This window comes from Dipodomys ordii, unplaced genomic scaffold (genome assembly GCF_000151885.1).
Source record: "Dipodomys ordii isolate 6190 unplaced genomic scaffold, Dord_2.0 Scaffold13, whole genome shotgun sequence".
NCBI classification, from domain to species: domain Eukaryota; kingdom Metazoa; phylum Chordata; class Mammalia; order Rodentia; family Heteromyidae; genus Dipodomys; species Dipodomys ordii.
In genome coordinates, this window is record NW_012267229.1 from 15,251,648 (window position 1) to 15,267,030 (window position 15,383).

General features: G+C 44.6%; 1 protein-coding gene across 1 annotated transcript in view; it reads left to right on the forward strand.

Annotated features, from left to right (window-relative positions):
* The window catches only part of Itch (itchy E3 ubiquitin protein ligase), a 104,904-nt gene that overhangs the window by 38,972 nt on the left and 50,549 nt on the right, over nt 1-15,383 (forward strand). The window contains exons 7-10 of the mRNA XM_013010689.1: nt 239-396; nt 2,011-2,194; nt 3,471-3,566; nt 6,916-7,090. Of these exons, the coding sequence (XP_012866143.1) occupies nt 239-396; nt 2,011-2,194; nt 3,471-3,566; nt 6,916-7,090 (613 nt within the window). The remainder of the gene's footprint in view (nt 1-238; nt 397-2,010; nt 2,195-3,470; nt 3,567-6,915; nt 7,091-15,383) is intronic.

Consider the following 15,383-nt stretch of genomic DNA (forward strand, 5'->3'; position numbering starts at 1 on the left):
AAAGAAAAAAGCCAGAAGTGGTGCTGTGGCTCAAGTGGTAGAACACTATCCTTGAGCTGAAGAGCTGAAGGACAGCAGTGCCCAGGCCCAGAGTTCAGGCCCCACGACCAGACCCCCCCCCCAAAAAAAAAAAAAAGTTCAGGGACAGCACCTAGGACTGATACATACACAAATATATACATACATGCATACATACATTCAAAGGATATTTGTTTTTTCTTCCTTCCTCCTAACCTAGAGTGAACACAAATGGATCAGATGACCCTGATGATTCAGGGTCTGGTGAAAATAGGAGAACCAATGGGAACAATTCTCCATCACTCTCCAATGGTGGGTTTAAGCCTTCTAGACCTCCAAGACCTTCACGACCACCTCCACCCACACCTCGAAGACCAGGTGTGTACCTTAGCTTTCAATACCATTTTGTAAATAACATTCTGTTTGGTTATTAATCCACAAGATATCAATTACTAGCTTTTCTGAAGTCAATTTACTGATTGTATGTGTGTGTGTGTGTGTTACATTTCAGATTTGTGTTCAGAAAGATCTTTGAGTAGATAACCCAGAAAATAAGTGCCTTTGTCCTAAGTTTTTCTTCCAGGAGTGAAGTTACGGAAACATTGCTCTATTGAGAATGAAAATTGAATAATTGAAAATAAAGTATTGACTACAGATAAGATTGTAACTTTTTAGCATGATTTGTAACTGTAAGACATGTAAGAATGTCTTATAGTCATTAATTTGGTTGCTTCCCATATTGTCCTTAGAAAGATGACCGTGGTAAATGGTAATCAGATTTTGAACCAACAACTATGCAACAAATAAACGTATTTCATGTAGTAAAACTGTAAACACAGGCAGAATATTCATTTTTCTATTTAGCTATAACAAATATTCACTTAACATTTTTTTTTTTTTTTGTCGGCCGTGGGGCTTGAACTCTGGGCCTGGGCTGTCCCTGAGCTCTTTAGCTCAAGGCAAGTGCTCTACCACTTGAGCCACAGCCACAGTGGTACTTCTGGTTTAGAGTGCTTTCCTATCATGTATATGGTCCTAAGTTGATCACCAGCACCACAAAAACCAATTAGTAAAATCATTTTAACTTCCTGTGGTATCATGAAATTAGAATCTATATATGCATGATAATTAATAATGAGACATAGGTTAGACCAGAGCTAAACCATGAACAAAGGAGATATTGCCATCTCTATTATTTTTCTTTCATTTTCTTTTTTTTTTGGGGGGGGTGAGTCTGGTCGTGGGGCCTGAACTCTGGGCCTGGGCACTGTCCCTCAGTCTTCAGCTCAAGGCGAGTGCTCTACCACTTGAGCCACAGCGCCACTTCCAGCTTTTTGCTTATGTGGTGCTGAGGAATCGAACCCAGGACCTCATGCATGCAAGGCAAGTGCTCTACCACTGAGCTACCTTCCCAGCCCCTTTTCTTTCATTTTCATCTGCATCTTTTGGCCAGTCCTGGGGCTTGAACTTAAGCCTGGGTACTGTCCCTGAGCCTTTGCTCAAGGCTAGCACTCTACCACTTGAGCCACAGTGCTACTTCTGGCTTTTTCTATTTATGTGGTGCTGAGGAATAGAACCCAGGGCTTCAAGCATGCTAGGCAAGCACTCTACCACTAAGCCACATTCCCAGCACCTTTCATCTGCATCTTAAGTTTGTTCAACATTACCTTTTGCTTATTTGTTTTTTATGGTGGTGTTGGGTTTGAACTGGTATCTTGCTTGTTCAGTTTGATCCACAGTTCCACCCTGGCTTTTTGTTAGTTGTGTTATTTCGGAGATGAAGTGTTATGGATGCTTTTTTTTTTTTTTTTTTTTGCCCAATCTGACTACCAACCTTGAAATCTGGTGAGATCTAACCCTCCCGAGGAGCTAGGATTATAGGTGTGAGCCACTGGTGCCTGGCACTACCTTTTTTTTTCTTTAAGATTCTATTCTGATTTTAGATTTCAGAGCATAAAAAATTCTTTTCATTTTTTTTCTCCAAATCTATAGCATCTGTCAATGGCTCACCATCTACCACTTCTGAAAGTGATGGATCTAGTACTGGTTCTCTACCATCAACAAATACAAATACCTCTGAAGGAGCAACATCTGGATTAATAATTCCTCTAACTATTTCCGGAGGCTCAGGTCCTAGACCATTAAATACTGTAACTCAAGCTCCCCTACCACCTGGGTAAGTAACTTTTTTGGTTAATATTTATTTTCTCTATCTGCATATACTCAATAGAAAAAGTAACACTGCATTCTCTTGTCATCTTCAAGCAATTGTAATTGATTTAGGGGAATGGAGAGTCAAAGCTTATCACATTTGAAATACTTGTAATTCTAGCTATTCAAGAGGCTGAAATTTGAGGATCATGGTTTCAAACCAGCCCAAGCAAGGAAGTCTGTGAGACCTCCTGCCTTCCCCCCCCCCCGCCCCAGTTGAACTTGGCCTGGGTGTTCACTGTCTCTAAGCTCTTCAAGCCCAAGGTGAGACTCTTAACACTTTGAGCCCCAGTGCCATTTCCTGTTTCTTGGTGCTTAATTGGAGATAAGAATCTCATGGACTTTTCTGCCCTGGCTGGCTTCAAACCATAATTTTCAGATCTGAGTAAGATTACAGGTGTGAGCCACCAGCGCCCAGCTCTGTGAGACTTTTATTTCCAATTAACCAGCAAAAAGCCAAAAATGGAACTGTTACTCAGGTGGTAGAGTTCCAGCGTTGTACACAGCTCTGAAGGACTATATTTAGGCCCTGAGTTCAAATCCTAGAACCAACACCAAAAAATGTAAAAGAAAAAGATCTTCTCATTTCCTAGAAGAAATAAAAGTGCTTTGGGGTGTTTTTGTTGTTTTTGAGACACGATCTTGTGGCCCAAACTGGCCTTAAACTTGAGATCCTCTTGTACCTACCTCCAAGGATAGGATTACAGGCCACCACATCTAGCCTAAGAATTTTTTTAAAACTAAAAAACCTTGAACCATAGAAAAATAATCAAGGCCAAGTAATAAGCTAGTCACTAATTCAGACAATATTTTTTCTTTTTTTTTTTTTTCTTTTGTTTTTTTGGACAGTCCTGGGGCTTGAACTCAGGGCCTAGGCACTATGCCTTAGCTGCTTTTTACTGTTTGAGCCACAGCACCACTTTTTGCTTTTTCTGAGAAGTTTATTGGAGATAGGAGTCTCACAGACTTTTCTGCCCTGGCTGGCTTCCAACTACAATTCTCAAGATCTTGGCCTCCTGAGTAGCTTGTATCATAGGTGTGAACCACTGGCTTCTGCCTAAATCTTGATCTTCCTATTTATACTTCCCATATGGCAGGGTGACAGGTTCATTATTATTGGCTTCTTATTGGTTGAGATGGGGCTAAAACCTCCAGATCTTAGTCTTCTAGGTAACTAATATTACAGGTATACGTCACCACACACACAGCTTCTTATTAGTATTTTTAATTTTGTGTTTAAGGTGGGAACAGAGAGTGGACCAGCATGGGCGAGTTTATTATGTAGATCATGTTGAAAAAAGAACAACATGGGATAGACCTGAACCTCTACCTCCTGGGTAAGTATCTGAATTAGAAAAGAAAAAACATTGTTTATTCAAAGGTATTAATTACGTCTGTACAAAATCTTCCCCTATATGCTGTGTTACTGATTTACATCTCCTTATCAGTCCTTTCTCTGCATTTTTATTTTGTGGTAGGCACAAAATAGAATGAAGAGAGCAAGAGAGCTGGAGAGTTGATTCAGAGCCTGACTTTTTTATTATTATTTTTTGGTCCGTCATGGGGCTTGAAGTCTGGGCTTGGGCACTGTCCCTGAGCTTTTCAGCTTAAGGCAAGCGCACTACCACTTGAGCCACAGTGCCACTTAAGAGCCTGACTTTTTTTGGGGGGGGGGTGAGTGGGCAGAACTGGGCTTGACTTTCTTGCCTGGGCTGGGTTTGAACTGTGATCCTCATATTTCAGCCTCTGGAGTAGCTAGGATTACAAGCTGGTGCCCAGCTTGTCCTGAATTTTTTTGCTCAAGGCTAGTGCTCCACCATTGGAGAGCTCTACCACTGGAAGCTCTGCTTCCAGCTTTTGTGGTAGATAATTAGAGATAAAAGTTTCACGGACTTTCTTGTCTGGGCTGGCTTTGAATCATGATCCTCAAATCTTAGCCTCTTGAGTAGCTAGGATTAGAGGCATGAACTACCAGCACCCAGCTTCAATTGCCTTTTTTGCTTAGGCCTGGCATTCTGCCACTTGAACCATACCTCTACTTCTAGTTTTTTTCTGGCTAATTGGAGATAAAAGCTTCTCAGATTAGTCTACCCAGTCTGGCTTCAAACTTCAATCCTTAGATTTCTACCGTGAGCCACTATTGCCTAGTTTCACTCATTTCTGATTTATAGATTCCATAGTTCACATGTTGGCATGGCTCAAGTGGTAGAAAGGCAAGACCCTGAGAACAAAGTTTAGGACTGCTACCCCCTCAAAAAAACAGAAAAAGCTAGCATAGATTCCATAGTTGATGTTCAGTAAATTTTACTATCCAATTATTTACCTAGCCACAAAGTTAATTCCTTCCTTCCTTTCCTCCTTCTTCCTTCTTTCCTTTCTTCCTTTTTTCTTCCTTTTCTCCTTCCCTCCTCCTTTACTTCTCTCCTTCATTCTTGTGCTGATACTGGGCCTTTGAACTCAGGACCTAGGCACCATCCCTTCACTTTTGTACTCAAGGCTGATGCCCTAATACTTGATGGACAACTCCAGTTCCATCTTTTGCTGATTGCTTGGATATAAGGGTCACATGGACTTTCCTGCTTGGGCCTGATACACAGATCTCTACCTTCTGAATAGCTAGGATGATAAACATGAGCCACCAGTATCTGGCTTAGTATTAGTTTCTTCAGAGTAATTATTGCAAGATGCTGGTGGCATTAAATCTGTAATCCTAGCTACTTGGAAGGTTGAAATATGAGGATTGTGGTTCGAAGCCAGCCCAGGCAGGAAAGTCCATGAGAATTGTATTTCCAATTAACCAGCAAAAAGATGTATGTGGAAGTATGGTTCAAGTGGTAAAGGGCCATCTTTGAGTGATAAGGCTAAGAAAGAGCATGAGATTCTTGAGTTCAAGTTCGTTTCTGCACGTGTGCACACATGTGTGCACACACACAAAAGTAATTAGTTAGCTGAATAAGAATTACAGCTTTTATGATATATTAAAACAAAGTCCCTAGTTTGTTTTTTGTTTGTTTGTTTGTTTGTTTTGGGGGGGTCCGGTCATAGGGCCTGAACTCTGTCCCTCAGCTCTTCAGCTCAAGGCTAGCGTTCTACCACTTGAGCCACAGCGCCACTTCCAGTGTTTTTCTTTTTGCTTATGTGCTGCTGAGGAATCAAACCCAGGGCCTCATGCACACAAGGCAAGCGCTCTACCACTGAGCCACCTTCCCAGCCTAAAGTCCCTAGTTTGTAAAAAAAAAAAAAAAACTAATATGTGTTAGTGTTGTCATAGCAAAATAGTTGAGAAACTTAAAGATATTAATGCATGGTGTTAAGCACTTAAAATAATTGGAAGAAATGATTTATTTTTTTATTTTTTTTAATTTAAAAAAAGTTTTTGTCAGCTGTCAGGCCTGAACTCTGGGCCTGGGCACTGTCGCACTGTCCCTCAGCTCTTCAGCTCAAGGCTAGTGCTCTACCATTTGAGCCACAGCGCCTATTCCTGCTCTTACTGCTTTTATAGTGCTGAGAGATCTAACCCAGGACCTCATGCAAGGCAAGCACTCTACCACTGAGCCACCTTCCCAGCCCAAAAAGATATTTTTAATTTAGAAGAAAGTATATAACAAGTATGGAAAAGTGTTTTACCTTGATAATAATTTTAAAGACACACTTAAAAGACAACTGTTTTACTTAGTATTACAGATAGTATCAAGTGTTAGTGAGGAACTTTACCCTATAATTTTGTTAGTAATATTATATATTTGCTTCAACTGTTACACAAAACTATTCTTAAAAATATATAGCCTGAGTCGAGCCTCATAGGGGGCCAGCCTTGAATGAAAAAGCTATGTGAATATACAGGCTCACACCTGTATATTCCCAGCTACTCAGGAAGCTGAGATCTGAGGATTGAGGTTTGAAGCTGGCCTGGGCAGCTTCCAATTAACCACTCAAAAAGCAGAAGTAGTGCTGTGGCTCACTTGGTAGAGCATTAGCCTTGAGCACAAAGAAGCTCAGAGACAGCACCCTGGCCCTGAGTTCAAGCCCCACAACTGACAAAAAAAAAGCTAACTGAGAATGTGAGGTCCCAAAGTCAGGCCCCAGTATTGGCATACGCATACATGCATGCATGCACGTGCACACACATACACACGCACACACGCGCACACACACACAAATATAATGGATATATCCTTAGTAATTCTCTGTAGGAATTTTATCGTGGAGAAATAATTTAAAGGAAGAAAGTAAAAAAGTTTGATTATGAAAGGTATTTACTATTTTATTATAATACCAGAATATTGGAAGCAATTCTAATAACCAACTAGGTAGAAATAAATTTATTGTATCAATTTTTACTTAAGTAATGTTAGTAGAAAAGGTAGTTGCATTCTTGTGTGAAGTGCTTTTTTCATTTCCAATTTATGCCCTTACGATTGCAACAGTAAAAAAAAATCATTGGAAAAATACTCTTTATATTAATGACTCTTAGGTTTACTTAGTAAATATACATTGTTTTTAAGACCTTACCTAATGAATCTTAAGAACTCATAAATTTAAAATTTTGGAAACATTTTTAAGTTTACTTGTACGCTATTTGCGAAAGAAAATGTGAAAGACTTTAGGTAAATCAGAAGTAATCTCCAAGTAAAATATCTGTTTTATAAGTATTTGTTATATTAGTTTGTTTTTGTTTTGATTTAGCTGGGAGCGGCGGGTTGACAATATGGGACGTATTTATTATGTTGACCATTTTACAAGAACAACAACATGGCAGAGGCCAACACTGGAATCTGTCCGCAACTATGAACAATGGCAGCTACAACGTAGCCAACTTCAAGGAGCAATGCAGCAGTTTAATCAGAGATTTATTTATGGGGTGAGTAGCTTGTTGATTTGTTTCTGTCTGTTCCTTCATTTCTTGCTCTCAGGATGGCCTTGAACTCACAGTCCTCCTAACAGTAGCCTCACGAGTGCTGGAATTATAGATATATGCCACTATGCCTGGCTCGTTTTGTTAGCTAATGTAACCAATGGAAATATTCTTTTTTTTTCTTTTTTTAATGTGCAAGCACAGGGACTTGAACTCAGGGCCTTGCACTCTTACTTCGCCTTTCCCACTCAAGCTTGGCACTCTATCACTTAAGACATACCTTCATTCATTTCCAGCCTTGCCTGGCTAATTGAGTTTCTTGGATTTTTCAAGGATCTTCATACTGCAATCCTCAAATCTCAGCTTCCTGAGTAGCTTGGATTACAAGAGTAATCTACTTGCACCTGGCAGTATTTCATTTTTAAACTTTTCCTGCATATGTCATGTAAAGCACTAAAAAAAGTACAAGGCAGGGGCTGGGAAGGTGGCTCAGTGGTAGAGCGCTTGCCTTGCATGCATGAGGCCCTGGGTTCGATTCCTCAGCACTACATAAGCAAAAAAAAAAGCCGGAAGTGGTGCTGTGGCTCAAGTGGTAGTGCGCTAGCCTTGAGCTGTAGAGCTGAGGGACAGCGCCCAGGCCGAGTTCAGTCCCATGACTGGACTCCCAAAAAAAAAAAAAAAGTACAAGGCAGGTGACAACCCAGTAGTTGCTACTAATAAATATTGTGTTTGGAACAGTCTGCGAACACAATCTGTCTTTTTTAATTTTTTTGTTGGTCATGCAGCTTGAACTCTGGGCCTGGGTGCTGTTCCTGAGCTCTTCAGCTCAAGGCAAGTGCTCTTCCACTTGAGTCATAGCACACTTCCAGTTTTCTGGTGGTTAATTGGAGATAAGAATCTCACAGACTTTACTGTCCTCAGATCTCAGCTGAGTAGCTGGAATTACAGGAGTGAGCTGGTAGGCACCTGGCACAATCTGTCTTTTCTGTAAAGGAAGTCCAGTTTTCTTTTGGGTACTTGTAGGGCTTGAACTCAAGGCCTGAGTGTCATCCTTAAGCTTTGTTTTTGTTTTTGTTTTGGGTCCGGTCATGGGACCTGAACTCTGGGTCTGGGTGCTGTCCCTCAGCTCTTCAGCTCAAGGCTAGTGCTCTACCACTTGAGCCACAGTGCCACTTCCGGCTTTTTTCTTTTTGTTTATGTGGTGCTAAGGCCTCAGGCATGCAAGGCAAGTGCTCTACCACTGAGCCACCTTCCCAGCCCCTTGTTTTCGTTTTGTTGTTTTTTTTTTCTTTTCTTTTTTGCCAGTCCTGGGGCTTGACTTCAGGGTCTGGGTACTATCCCTGAGCTGCTTTTCATTCAAAGTTAGCACTCTACCACTTCTGGCTTTTTTTTGTGTGGTATTGAGGAATTGAACCTGGGGCTAGGTAAGCACACTACCATGAAGCCACATTCCCAGCCCCCCTAAACTTTTTTGCTCAAGGCTAGCACTCTACCACTTGTACTATGAAGGAGAAAATGTAAACCTGGATTGGAAGTAATCCAAAGAAAGTAACCCAAAAGACCACGTGGACAGAAGTTAAGTAGTAGAAAACATTTATTGCCAGCAGAGCTGACAAGGCCAAGTTCTCATGAGGAAAAGGAGAAAATGGTGCCATCTGGCTCTTTGGAGGCCCCTTTTATATTGGAGGTCAGAAGTGAGAGGTGCTTCACCTACTGCTCAGGTGCTGCCATCAAGGGCAGAGATTAGGCCTGCAAAGTGGGCATTTCCTTACATTTTTCCCCTTTTTGGTTTAGTATGTATAGTACTGGGCAGGGAATATGGGTGAAGGTCTCTTCTGGAGCTACTTCCTGCTGAGAGGGGGCACTGTAAGGGGAGAAGAGGTGCTAGGTACTGTACATGAAGTTGACCAAGGTTATGATGGTTATAAAGATGTTACTTGTCCAGAGCAGAGTCCTCTGGTTCCTCGATGACTGGAGAAAGGGGTCCAATTGGCCAGATGTATATGAGGGTCCATCAGGCACATGATGTTTAATGTGCCGGATGTGAATCCAGTGTGGACAGCCCTGAACCTGCACAGCTGTGGGAGTAGAGAGAGTTAGGGTCCCTCCCACTTAGCAGAGAGCTTGGTGGAACCAGGTGCCCATGGCAGGTAATTTCTTGAAATGTACACTAGGTCCCAGCCTTGATGGAAGGCTCGGAGAGCAGTGTGGAGGGCTTAGGTTCTTAGTGGTCCACATACTTTCACAGAAAAGTGTGCAGGTGTTGAAGGAGAGAGGACAGCATTGGGGCAGAGGGGGGAGTGGGGGGGGGAGGAGCGGCGCAAAGGGGAGTCTGAGGTCTGAAATAAGGGAGGCAAAGATGAGCAGCCATACATAACTTCAAAAGGACTTAATGTTAGGGTTTATTTTTGGCAGGACCCTTAAGTGGAAGAGAGCTAAAGGTAAAAGTTTTACCCAATCTAGATCTAGTTCAAAGGACAGCTTGGTCAGAGTTTGCTTAAGGGAGCAGTTGGCACATTCCACCTTTCCCGAGGACTGGGGGCGATAGGAATATTGAAAGACCACGAGATATTTAGAAACTTAGCCAGTAGCTGGGTCATGGAGGAGACAAATTCCAGTCCGTTGTCTGTCTGGATGGAAGCAGGCAGGCCAAAACGGGGAATTATTTCCTGTAAGAGATGCTGAGACACAGAGGAGGCTTTCTTGGTGGTGGTGGGAAATGCCTCTATCCATCCCATAAAGGTGTCCACCAGCACCAGCAGGTATCTGACAGTTGGCATATGGGTGAAATCAATTTGTCAGTCTACTCCCGGGAGATGGCTGCACATTGGCATTTAGATTTGCCCTTTGGCATACTTCTCTGGTTTGTGACAGATGCATGAGGAATTGCGTGTGGGCCAGGGTTAGGGGAAGGCTGTTTTAGGAACTCCCTTAAGGCCCCTATCTGGGGGTAGAAAAGATGGTGAAGGTATTTAAGGTTGTCTTACCTAGAGGGAGGAGCAGGATCCTCTATTATTGGCAGTGTTACTGCCCATTGTTTTGACGATATAGCAGCTCGCTTGGCAGTTTCATCGGCCAGGTTGTTTCCCTTGGTTATTACTGAGCCATCTGACCTGTGGCTCCTGCAATGAACTATGCCAATGGCTGAGGGGAGGAAAGAGGCCTTTAAAAGGTCAGTAATATAGGACCCATTTATTACTGAGGTTCCTTTCATTGTTAATAAGCCTGGTTCCTTTCAAATAGGTGCATGAGAATGGATGGTATGGAAAGCAAATTTAGAGTCTGTGTATACTGTCAGGGAATGTCCTGAGGCCAGGTGGAAGACCCATGTTAGGGCTACCAATTCGGCCTGTTGATTGGTAGTGTGGAGAGGCAGAGGGCCAGACTCCGCTACACCAGAGACTGACATAACAGCATGCATACCCAGCTACACGTGAGCCTTCCCAAAGGAAGAAGCTACGATTAGTGAACCAGGTGAAACGTGAGTCCTTTAATGGCCCCTCACTAATATGGTCTGGGTGAGGTAGCAGGTCCTTTAGAGTCTCCACACAGGAGTGTGCTGTGAGATCCCTGTATCTGGAATGGTTAATAGGATAGAGGGGCTTCATGGAGGACAGGACTGGAAGGTTAGTGTGGGGTCCTCTACCAGCGACACCTGAAGGGAGAGAATATGGGAGGGAGACATAGTTTGTAATTCCTTATAGGTTAGTAACTCAGAGAGGTGATGGTGGGAGAGGATGGTAAGGTTTGCACCAAAGGTTAGTTTTTTCAATTCCTGTAACAGGACAGAAGAGGCAGCTAGAACGTGAAGACAAGGAGCCCAGCCCCTAGTGCTGGGCGTTTCGACAAGTAAGCAACCAGAGCAAATGAAGATCTAGTCTGTTGACCTAAAACTCCCAACGCAAAACCCTGGTTTTCAGTTACATACAGAAAGAACGGGTGTGAAAGATCTGGCAGCCTGAGAGCCGTGGCCTGTAATAAGGCCCATTGGACTCTCCTAAAGGGAGGAATAAGAGAGGAGGGAGATAAAAGGGGTTCTTCTGGTTGCCCTTTAGCTGCTTCATATAGGGGACGTGTTAGAAGAGAGTAGTTAGGAATCCAAGACCTGAGATAGCCAGCTAGACCCAGGAAGGAGAGAAGCTCCGACTTAATGGAGGGGGTAAGGGTAGTTAGTAATCAATTGTTTCCTGGGGATAGTGATTGCCTTGTGTGTGGGAGTGAGTTGAACACCCAGGTAAGTCACAGACTGTTGAACGACCTGTATCTTATTGGGTGAGACTCAATATACCCAGGAGGCCAGAAAGTTAAAAAGTGTGTATGCTTGTAACACAATTGCTTGGTGGGACTGCAGGGGAGAATATCATCCACATATTGGATAAGGGAGGATGGTTCTATATTTAGGTCTCTTAAGTCCCTTGCTAAAGCTTGGCCAAACAGATGGGGACTATCCTGGAACCCCTGAGGCAGCACAGTCCAGGTGAGCTGAGCTGAGGTTTGGGTGACCGGGTCAGTCCACGTAAAGACAAGAAGGTCCTGGGAGGAGGGGGCTAAAGGGATAGTGAAAAAAGCATCTTTTAATCCAATACTGCATAAAAAGCAACCGTCGCTAGGATTGTGGAAAGCAGCATACAGGGGTGGGACACAACAGAGTGTAGGGGATAACAGCAGAATTTTTTTGGGGTTCGGTCGTGGGGCCCAAACTCTGTGCCTGGGCACTGTCCCTCAGCTCTTCAGCTCAAGGCTAGCGCTCTACCACTTGAGCCACAGCGCCACTTCCGTTTTTTTTCTTATGTGGTGCTGAGGAATCAAACCCAGGGCCTCATGCATGCAAGGCAAGTGCTCTACCACTGAGCCACCTTCCCAGCCCAACAGCAGAATTTATAAGGCTAAGGTCTTGTACCAAGCAGAACGAATCGTTAGTTTTGGCTACTGATAAGATGGAGGTATTATAGGAAGAATTGGTGGGGTGTAACAGCCCTTTTCTTAGTAAGTCCTTTATAATTAGTGGCAGTCCCAGAAGACTGTGGTGAGGGAGAGGGTACTGGGGTTGTGAAGGGAAGCATTGGGGGTCCCTCAGAAATATATGAATAGGAGGGTGGCATTTAGCAATAGAGGGGTTGTGGGTATCCCACACCTTGGGGTCCACCTCAGAGGGTGGAAAAAGGAAATCTGAGGTCTTGCTAGGTAAGCCTACTAAAGCCATCAACAAGGAGATTGCGGGGGAGGCTGAATCAATATCACGTTGTGCCAAATGGGAAGGGCATAGGGAAATAGAGGCTCCAAATTTGGCCAAAAGATCTCTGCCCAGCAGTGGAACTGGGCAGTGGGGAATAACAAGGAAGGAGTAACAGAAGGTCACTCCTGAAAAAAGACAAATGATGGGTTTTTTGGGGGGATTTGTAAGGTTTTCCCTCCACCCCAACTATGGAGGGTAGGTAGGCTAGGTAGGTCTGGCCCTGGAACTCAGTGAGCACCGAATACATAGCACCTGTGTCCACCAAAAGTGAGATCATCCTATCTGCAACCATGATTGTCACCCTGGGTTCCTGCTTGGTGATGGGAGTGGTTGGGGCCGGGAGTCCAGGGCCACCTCAGTCTTCTCCAGCTGCCAGTCCCAGAGTGCCAGGAGGGGGCGATGGGGCCTTAGTGGATAGCCGCCATCCCCAAGAGGACGATGGACAGTCCATGGCCCATTGCCCTGAAACTTTGCACTTGGGCCATGGTTGGACTGGCTCATGTGGCTGTGGGCAGGCTGGGCCCCTATGGCCTGGCTGGCCACATCAGTAGCAGAGCTTCTTTAGGGGGCAGGTTTCCATCCAGTGCCCCTTTTGACTGAAGACATAGCAGAGCTCAGGTGGACCCCGCTGGGGAGGGGTTGGTTGCAAGGGGTTGGTTGCAAGGCTGGAGGCTGGTAGAGTTTGGCTAGCATCTGGTACTTCAGCTGTTTGGCCTTTAAGGCTTAAAGGCTGCCTCCATAGCCTCACTAGCGGGTGTTAGGGGGCCCCTGTCTAATTTTTTAAATTTATCCTGATGTCTGGAGCGGATTGACTAATAAAATGAGTCATTAAACAGCATTGTCCGTCCACAGACTCGGGGTCTAGGTTAGTATATTAAAGGAAGGTCTGACACAATCTGGCCCAAAAGGCAGATGGGTTTTCATTTTTGTATGACCGTGGCCATTTTGTCATAGTTGATGGCTTTGCAGACTGCCTGTTTGAGACCCTCCATTACACAGGCAATAGGGAATTGTAATCCTAGTGAGACTCCTGGTCAGGCACTGCCTCAGTCCAAATTGGGTGATCGGGGGTGGTCCAGTGGGTCTCATCTGCATAGCGGCGAGCCTTTTCCCAAACATCCCACTGTTCCCCTGGTAAAAGGGTATTACTCAAGTTTACGCATACATCACGCCCAGTTACCTCATATGATGGAAATACATGCCTCAGCTCCTTGATGTAGGTGGTGGGATTGGCGGAGAAAGATCTCAGGTGCATCTGTGCGAGGTCATTTAACGAGAACAGAATGTGCACTGTGACTATACCATCAGCCCCTGCCACCTCGTGTGATGGGAGAACATGGGCTGAGGTAGAACTCTGATCAGTAGCAGGCTCTTGGGCCTGAATAAAGATGGTACTCAATGTTTCTGTAAGGTGCACAACAACCTACAGAGCATCTTTCAGTTGAGACAGCTGGTTCATAGTGGTCAGGCCAGATGTGCTTTTGTCCTGTGGGGGAAAAAGGGGGTGCCTATGGGAGGGGGCCTTGGCCTTGGATGGTGCAGGAGCAGAGGGTGGGGGAACCCGTATGGTGGTGGATGGGGCTGCCACCTCTGACAGAAACCCTACCTCTGAAAGTCCCGCCTCCCTGGCAGAAGTCCCAACCCCGTTGGAGGAAGTCCTACCTCCTCTGGCACACCAGGAGGGGCTGTTCCCCACATGTTTGAAATGGCAGCAACTCATCCACCAGATCTGGAATAGTCTGGGTTATAAGTCTGTAGCCCTGAGGCCAGGAGGAGTTGGGCAGGAGAACATAAGGACTCAGGAAGAAGTTTAGTTTGGGGGAAGGAGAGGAACAAAGAGAAGGCATCTATGTAGCTAGCCTCCTTTAACTTGCCTGACCACCTGCAGAAGTTAGATAGATTCTGTATAATATCAGAATCAAGTGTGATGAATGGGCCATGTGGGCTGATCATCCAGTGGATATTCGGGCCAGATCTCACTACAGAAGTATATGAGCTCCTGTGAATCAATGTCAGGTTCAGTGTTAAGCATTTCTAGATTATTTAGGAGAAAACCCAAGGGGGAGTCCTGAGGAATGTCAGGAATATTGTGTCCCACCCATGGTAAGTGATTTGGAACCAAAAGCTGTTGTAAAGTGTCCTATGCAATGCAATTTGTCCTAAAAGTGGGAAACAACCAGTGGGAAATGTCACATTTCTCCACACCATCCCTCAGCCACAGAGGCCCTCAGAAATGTGGCTTAGATACTTGGCCAAGTTTTTCAGGGGTGGGAGCCCCAAAGCTCCCTGAGAGAGGTATAGAGCTTGCACAGTGAAATCTAAGCCTCTAGGTTTGATTTACATGGCAGGTAGGACGTGATCAGCTGCTGGCAGATGTGTAGGAGGTGTTTGGTCAGAAGGAAACCAGCTTGGCGGTCTTTTGGGTCTGCCTAGAATTGTGGGTTAGGTCCCGGGGTCGCAGGCAGGGCCCTCCCAGTCAGTGGGGAGAGTGAATCCACCAGGGAGCCTATCTATCAGCCTATAGTCCACCAAAATGAAGGAGAAAATGTAAACCTGGGTAGGAAGTAACCCAAAGAAAGTAACCCAAAAGACCATGTGGACATGAGTTAAGTAGTAGAAAAGATTTATTGCCAGCAGAGCTGATAAGGCCAAGTTCTCATGAGGAAAGGGAGAAAATGGTGCCGTCTAGCTCTTTGGAGGCCCCTTTTATATTGGAGGCCAGACGTGGGAGGTGCCTCACCTACTGCTCAGGTGCTGCCATCAAGGGCAGAGATTAGGCCTGCATAGTGGGCATACAGCTCCACTTTTGGCTTTTTGTAGTTAATTGTAGGTAAGAGTCTTTCAAACTTTCCTGCCCTGGCTAGCTTCATACCTTGATCCTCAAATCTCAGCCTCCTGAGTAACTAGGATTACAATCATGAACCAGTAGCACCCAGTGAGATTCTTTTTTTTTTTTTTTTGGGGTCCAGTCGTGGGGCCTGAACTCTGGGCCTGGGCGCTGTCCCTCAGCTCTTCAGCACAAGGCTAGTGCTCTACCACTTGGGCCACAGCACCACTTCCGGC